Raw genomic sequence first — 8,525 nt, forward strand, 5'->3', positions numbered from 1 at the left:
AAACGATAGCTACTATCTTCCATCCTTTTCGTCCCTTCTATTTTTTATTTTTTTAGTCTAGCCCAAATGTATAAGTTTCTCTCATAACATTTTACAATCTGTAGCGAGATGCAAATAAACTTCTGAGAAACAAAAGACTTTTTCATATCCAAAAATAGATTAGCTTTTCCTGTCATGATTCCACGAGTGAACTTTTCTTGTTTTTGTTTGTTTGTTTTATTTTTGTTATTTACACTCATCTATAGACTCCTATTGTTTATATTGTGTTAGTTTCCATTGGAATGGTTTCCCTTAAGATTGGTTAGTATCAATATTGATTGATTTAAACATTTTTTAAAAATACATATTGTTTCATTTCAATGTTAACATTTCTGGAAGATTTTAACCTGAAACTTCCATTTATTTTTATCATGTTCTGATTGCTGCAAAGTTTAAATTTGTATGCCTGTCTTTTATCATTGTACTGCTTATCAGCGAAAGTTTTTTTTGTTGAGAATGTGACTTATGTTATTAAAAATTATGGTTCCATTTTCTTTTTCGATTTTTTAACAGGTTTTGAATATGTGAATGTCTATTTTGAATATGTGAATGCCTATTGTTCAGTATTATGACCTAATTTTTTTTTTGGTGATTAACTGTAAAGTATATTTTTCTCAGTCAGATTTACACCAGGTAGTAATCATTAACTGGTTGTAAGATTGATGTGTAAAAATGACTTAAAAGGACCGGAAGTGCCTCACCTTTTTCCATATGCATGAGTGAACATCTATGATAGATTGCAGAATAGAAGAATTAGATTAGTATTTGAATGCAGGAAGCATGGAGCAGAAGCTGGTGTGCAAAATTAAAGGCAGAGAAGTGATGTAGGATTCAGCACTAGGAAAAGCAAGAGAGAAACTTCAAGAAAAACTTTTCTCTGTACATCTAGATCATTCCACAGATACTTGACAATTTAAACAGTTCCAATTTTAATCCGTCTCACAAAAGAAAATGCACATGATGCCTTTTGGATCCGAAAAAAATGAAAAGAAAAGAAAAATACCAGTTTTATAATGATCAGTTCTTCTCAAAGGCTTTAATATCATCGTCATAGCACAACCTTGGGCACAATTGTAATATCCTTTTCTATAAATTTTGACTACATAATTAATGATATTTTTTATAAATGAAGTATTGTGAAGTGCATTGAGCTCGATAAATCCATATTATTGCAATATATAAATGTTTTTATTTATTTTATTATTAAATTAAACTTGAATCACAACTTATTTAATTCATTAAATGGATTGACAATTTTACTTCTTTACCCTGATGTGATGTTTACAACAATTATGCCATTTTTCCGTCTTGATATTACATGGATGCATTATTGTATACTGTAGTTTGCTCGTTTGAATTTAACTCTATATTTATGTTACAGACAGGAAACAAAGTTACATATTATATGATAATTTTGTTAAAGAATGTACAATGTATTCTACTTGTTTATAATCATAACCCACCCTCTTCACTATAATTGAAACAAAGGAAATTTTTTCCCTTCTATTTAAAACTATTTTCAGAAATATTTTTCTGAGCGTTTTGGGTTTTTTTTTGTTTTGTTTTTTTGTGTGATTGATTTTATGATCAAATGAATTTTTCATTTAACTTCTGCAGTCAAAAAGGACCATCCCATCATTCTAACTGCCAGTTATTGACGTTTTTTATAATTTAAAAAATAATTGAATTTATGATTATTTATCAAGCTAAGTTTGCTTTCAGTGTTATGTGTTAACCCCAAAACAAGTTAATTTGAATGGTAATTGTTTGTTTTTAGTTGTATTAATTTTTTGTTTGTTCATATTTGTATATTCCACCATTCAGACAACGCCTTGAGTTGATGAGGGAAATGTACCATAATGAGGCTGAGCTGTCCCCGACATCCCCAGAACCCAACATTGACAGCATGACAGGCGGTGACCCATTTTATGACAGATTCCCCTGGTTCAGGCTAGTGGGCCGTTCATTTGTCTACCTAAGCAATCTGTTCTATCCAGTGTCTATGGTTCATCGGGTTGCTATAGTCAATGATAAGGGAGATGTTAAGGGTTATCTACGCGTATCTGTGCAAGCCATACTGCGTAAGCCTGTTTAATATCTTGCCTTTATTTTGAACTTTTGTAAATTATTGAATCATTTAGTATTAGCAAAGAGCGCATAGTGTATTTCTTACAATTTATTATTTTGCATATGATTTTCACTGTTCAAAAAAGAGTGTAACAATGTTTTTCTATCTAAAACTAATTTCAAGTTGCAGCCATCATTATTTTCTCAAGAGTAGTTGTTCAAATAATGGTGATAGATTTTTAATTATTTTTCCAAACAGGATATCTGATTTAAAGACCTAAATGATTAAAGTATTTTTGTTTGTTTGTTTTTAAAAAAATTCCTTTCCCTTTTTTTCTATATAATCCATCACTACTTTTCTCGTTTTCTTTTCCTGAATCAGCTGGACAGGAGGACCATCTGGAAATGGCTCCAGGTGTGAAGCAATCTGGGAATGCAAAGATAAGCTTCTCTGATGAAAGTTACTTCATCAAGGTAGGACATTTTAAAAATTATATTAAATGGTAAACGGCCCTAAAAGCAATGTAAAGGAGCTCTAAAGAACATGGCACTGCTAAAAAAAAAGTCATCACTTTCTGCCACTTTTACAGTTCACTTCGGATCATCGCAACACCTTGGGATCAGCGAAAATGTTGCGATTAACAGAAGCTGAGTGTCTAGTCTACTATTGCAACATTTTACACATTCGTGGTAAACACAAACCAGTTGTTGTGTACATTGTTTGTAGTCCACCACAGACTGGGCAATAAGATTGAATAAAAAACAACATATGACAGCCCTGTATAGATTTGTCAAGCAAAAGCAGCTTTGATGCAAGTCAATGTCTTATTCAGATTGGATTCACATTCACTCTTTTGTTCTTAACATTTGTAAGAGTCAAATAGTTCAGCCGTGATGAGAGACAATAGAGCTCTCACCAAACTCATTGATCACAATGCACAAGTGTCAATCCAAAAACAAAGGATATCGTTCAGTCTCTCTTTACCACTGTCATTGTCTACCTGTTGTAAAGACAACAGCCCACTCGCCTCCTATCTAATAGCCACAGATTACATCACAAACCCATACTGCAAAGCCCCTCTTTTGTCTCTCTAATAAAGTGGTGACACAATACTGTAGCATTAAATCCCTATCACTCTCGATTTTTCAACTTATCACGATTTCTTCCATGATCATGATATTTTGTTAGATTTATTTCTTGAATTTACCACTTTTGAGGGCGAAAATTTGTGCGATTAACCGAAGTTTGTTGCAATTAACCAGTGACTTTTATATAGAATTAATTTCGTTTCTTGGGAAATGTTGCGATTAACCGAAAGTTGCAATTAACCAAGTTGCGATTATCCAGAGTGGACTGTACAAATTTTTGGGGATTCAAATTCAGGTGGTTTTTTTTTTTTTTTTTTACATAAGCTTCAGTTAAAAAAAAAAAAAAAAAAAAAATAACAGAATATTAAGAGAAATAATGAAGACCGTTTTTTTTTTTGGCTGTTTCAGATATGGATGAAATAACAAATTGAAGTATCCTACATTATTTTTAATGTGACTATGCACTTAAATAGGGATGGAAATCATACATTTGAAACTCAGGATTTTGTCCTACAAAAATAAACAGATTTCTTGCCATTGCATACAAAAGGCTTGCATATATGTGCTGTGAGAACAGATTATTGTACAGATTTTTTTGCTTAGTAGAAAAAGAAAAGTTATTAATAAAACAATTTTTACTTGATTGATATAAAATCACAGAGACTTCATATTGGAATCCTCATTTATTAGGATTTAGATTATTTTAGATTATTTCTCACATCATTGCTCTCTGTTCATCGTTTTATACAACTACTTATGAATCGTTAAGTTCTCAGTTTCTGGATTGTGTATCAATATTTAGACAAGTGAATATATTTATCGTGCCATTGGTTTCATCTTCCATTCTTTGACTTGCCGCGGTGTCCCACTGTGTCATGCAACACAACAATGAGTTTTTATCACAACCACAAATGTTTTCTAGAAATTCAGGAAGTGTTTGGAACAGTAAGAAAATCAAATGTCAATTTTATTTTAGTCTAATAAAGTTTTTAAAATGTTCATTATCATGATATTGCATCATTTGTAAAAGGAATTTTTATACTGATTTGTTTTCTTTCATTTCATTTTATTTTTGTAAATCGTCAAGCTCTGAAACTTTGTTGAATTTATTTTCATTGTTAGAACACTTGGTTTCTTATCAAAATATTAACTACCACATAACTAAATATACTCTAATTGGTCCAGATCCAAAGAAACAAATTTACCTCACTTAAATGTATAGAACTTCATTTTATTGTTTAATTGAACAACCATAATCTAAAATTGATTGAACAGGTAAGCAAAAGCAATTCTTTTTGTTTCTATCAACTTCATGCATCACATTTTATAACTTTTCACACATAAGGGATTGGGCCAACTTTACAATCACTCTATCTAAAATCTGTCATTGTATTTTGAATGCCTGTTTTCAATTTTTATTTCAGAAACGTGAGCATTCCACCAACTTCCCACTGCCACCATGTGTTACAAAACCAATTGAAACTGTCTCCTCTCTTGAAGAGCTCCGTGTTGTAGAAGGAGAAGGGGAAGTCACTGACACTGCTTACTTGACTTCTGGTAAGGCAAAATGGACTGTGCCATTTCTTTCTGTTTTTAAAAATATGTTTGTTAATGATTCAAAGTAGCATTCTACAATACTTGTTTCAAAGTTATTATTATTCATCACCATATATTTGCATTATTTATATTCTATTTACAAAATATTTTTGGTCATATTCAAACAAAAACTGTTTGACATTTATAATGTCATGAAGTAACCAAAATAACTTAAAATTCAATTAAATCCAATTTGATAACCCACAAGAAGTTACATTTTGCAAAATCTGAATCCCTTTTCATAAATGAAGAATACTACTACTACTACTACTACTACTACTACTACTACTACTACTACTACTACTACTACTACTACTACTACTACTACTACTACTACTACTACTAGTACTACTACTGCTACTACTACTACTACTACTTTCACCACTACTACTACTACCACCACTACAACAAAAACAACTACTACTACTACTACTAATACTACTACTACTACTACTACTACTACTACTACTACTACTACTACTACTACTACTACTACTACTACTACTACTGCTACAAAAACAACCGATAGCCACATCTGATCATAATACAATTCACCTAGTACCGACGTACATCTCTAAATGAAAGAGTGAGAAATCAACTGTAGTATATCGCCATATCTGGACTCAAGAGGCAATCCAACATGTGAACGGCTGTTTTGACTGTACTCGGTGGGAGACATTAATGGTAGAAGGTGACAGTATTGATGAATGGACCGAAACTGTGACATGTTATATTGCATTTTGTGTGGATTTATGCGTGGAAAAAAAAGAAATTAAGATATTTCCTAACAATAAGCCATGGGTTACAAAGCGACTTAAATACTTACTCAATGAAAAGAAAATTGCCTATATGAGTGGTGAGATTAAACTAGAATTTGAAAAGGGAAAGGAGATCAGAAATACAATAAAAGAAGAAAAGGTTGAATACAAAAACAAAATGGAGCGACAACTGAGATCGGGCTGCGCAAGGAAAGCATGGGAGATGATAAAGCAAATGGGAGGAGTAGACCAAAAGAAACACACATTCCCACAAGGAAAAACGAAAACTGATGTCAACAAATTAAATGATTTTTACTGTCGTTTTGACAGGCTCCCATCTGTTCACAAAGGTTTGTCAAATAACAATGAGCCACCTCCAGATGTTGAAGAAGAAACTGTAAGCTCCCTCTTCCGGAGATGTAAAGAACATAAAGCACCAGGACCAGACAACATTACCGGAACTATTTTGAAAAACTGTCACCAACAATTGGCTATACCTTATACAAAACTTTTTCAAAGGTCAATCGAACAATCAGTGCCAGTACTTTGGAAAACATCGATTGTCGTTCCAGTTCCAAAAAAGCGTTGTCCGACCGTATTGAACGACTTCCGTCCAGTGGCGCTTACATCGCTTGTAATGAAATGTTTATAAAAAATTTTAAAATCTGAGCTCCTACAAAAATGTTATGACCTGAAATTGCTAGATCCGTACCAATTTCCATACCAGCAACATCTCAGTGTAGAAGACGCACTTTTAACTGCCACAAATTCGATCTCAAAACACCTTGACCAAATGCCCTCGAATTACGCCAGAATCCTGTTTGTCGACTTTTCGTCAGCTTTTAATGCCATGAACACAGATATTTTGCTTCAAAAGTTGTGCAACATGGATATTCCAAACTACCTTATTAAATGGTATAAAGAGTTTCTGACCCATAGACCGCAATGTGTAAAATTGGGTGAACATATCTCCAACAAAATAACGTTGTCGAACGGATGTCCCCAAGGCTGCGTGACTTCCCCAATCCTGTACATCTTATACACCAACGACTGCAGCCATCCTTTGAAAATTGTTTTATAGTGAAATATGCAGATGATACTGCTATTCTTGGCTTATTAAAAGATAAAGTTACCGAAAAGAATTATTTCAAACAAATAAATATATTCACCGATTGGTGTAAACAAAATCAGCTTGAATTAAATGTTGAAAAAACGAAAGAGCAGGTGTTTGGTGTAAAAAATAAAAACGACTTAAAGTGTGTGGCGATTGGTAAAGATGATGTTGAGATAGTTGACTATTTTAAATATTTAGGAATAACCATTGATAGTTCACTCAATTTCTCTCAACAAATTAATATAATATCTAAGAAAGTTGCCCAAAGATTATACATCTTAAGGAAATTGAGAACATTTCAAGTAAGGAAGAAAACTATGTTAAGAGTTTATGACTCATTGATTAAAAGTGTAATTGCGTTTGGCTGCACCAGATGGTTTAGAGGATGCCGACTTAAAGATAAATCAAAAATTTCAAAATCTATCAAAGAGGCATCAAAAATAATAAACCATCCTCTTGATGGAGTAGAAAGAATTCATGGAAAAGCAATAGAAAGGAAAGCATTCTCAATTACCAACAATAAAAAACATATTTTATACCATGAATTTAGTCTTTTACCATCTGGGAGAAGGTTTTGTCAGTTTAAATGTAGAACTAACAAGTATAAATCAACGTTCGTTCCATCAGCAATAAAAATTTTGAATATTTCATATGGTACAGAAAAACCAAGGATTGATTCGTTGACTGATTAACTGATTAATTTATTTAATGTAAGATTAACTGACCAATTGATAATGATGATAATTTTTGGTGTCGAATTGCCACAATTGTAACAAATTGAAAACGAAATGAATATGTTTATGTTGTGTATATCACACGTGTGAAAGAAAGAGAGGAAGAGAGAGAGAGAGAGAGAGAGAGAGAGAGAGAGAGGGAAGAGGAGAGAGAGAGAGAGAGAGAGAGAGAGAGAGAGGAGAGAGAGAGAGAGAGAGAGAGAGAGAGAAAATAAGTAGGAGTGAAATATCTGTTCAATGTTACAGTTATCGTTTAACGTTATAACAAGTGTAACTAAATGACAAATTGCCATATTTATGGACAATAAAGATCTATTATTATTATTATTATTATTATTATTATTATTATTATTATTATTATTATTATTATTATTATTATTATTATTATTATTATTATTATTATTATTATTATTATTGTTAGTATTATTATTATACTACTACTACTACCACCATGTGAAAAAATTATATTAAAGTTATAGAAAATGGGTTTTTAAAAAAATAGAAAGTTGATACTTAGGTAAATGTAATTGGAGCATAAAGAGCATATACCATTCATTTCAGAAGAAAATATTTTCATTTCCTTGGTCGTAAATTTGGCTCTGAAATTTTGCTTGATACCCTGGAGATAGATCATGCAAATTCAGCAAATTGTCTATAACAGAGAAAAGATCATTAACAACCCTAATAAGTGCTGATTCCGTCGAACCATGTTACCTATAAGCCGACTGAAATTTTCTTCAAGAGAATTATTTTAAATAGACAGTAATTGTTTCAAAACAAGCTTTTCCAAGATTTTAGAGGGAAAAGGAAGAAAAGACACTGCATATTTAAGTTCTCTTAATCTAGATCAGGTTCTTTCAAAAGGGGTTTGACATGAGCAATTTTGTAAATGTCTGGTACAGCACCTGAATGCAGAAAATCGTTTACAATATTAATTATATGTAAATGGTGTTAAAACTACATCAATGCATTTTTTTAGCATAGCAGTATTTATGGGGTCCAAATCAAAACTTTCAGTTGGTGATGACAAAATGCCGTCTTCTGAGTCAAATATATGATAATACAAAATTATGTCACTTATGGATTAATTTTACTTATTTTTTCCCTTGACAAAAGCAGTCAGAAAAA

The 8,525-nt window shown here is 31.9% G+C and overlaps 1 protein-coding gene across 1 annotated transcript in view; it reads left to right on the forward strand.

Moving 5' to 3' along the window:
* The window catches only part of LOC144971402 (kinesin-like protein unc-104), a gene marked incomplete in the record, with an annotated part of 118,171 nt that overhangs the window by 77,849 nt on the left and 31,797 nt on the right, over positions 1 to 8,525 (forward strand). The window contains 3 exon segments of the mRNA XM_078912245.1: positions 1,864 to 2,120; positions 2,489 to 2,580; positions 4,620 to 4,752. Coding sequence (XP_078768371.1) covers positions 1,864 to 2,120; positions 2,489 to 2,580; positions 4,620 to 4,752 — 482 coding nt within the window.

This window comes from Berghia stephanieae, chromosome 4 (genome assembly GCF_034508935.2).
Source record: "Berghia stephanieae isolate SIO BIC M18660-M18661 chromosome 4, UCSD_Bste_1.3, whole genome shotgun sequence".
Taxonomy (NCBI): Eukaryota; Metazoa; Mollusca; class Gastropoda; order Nudibranchia; family Aeolidiidae; genus Berghia; species Berghia stephanieae.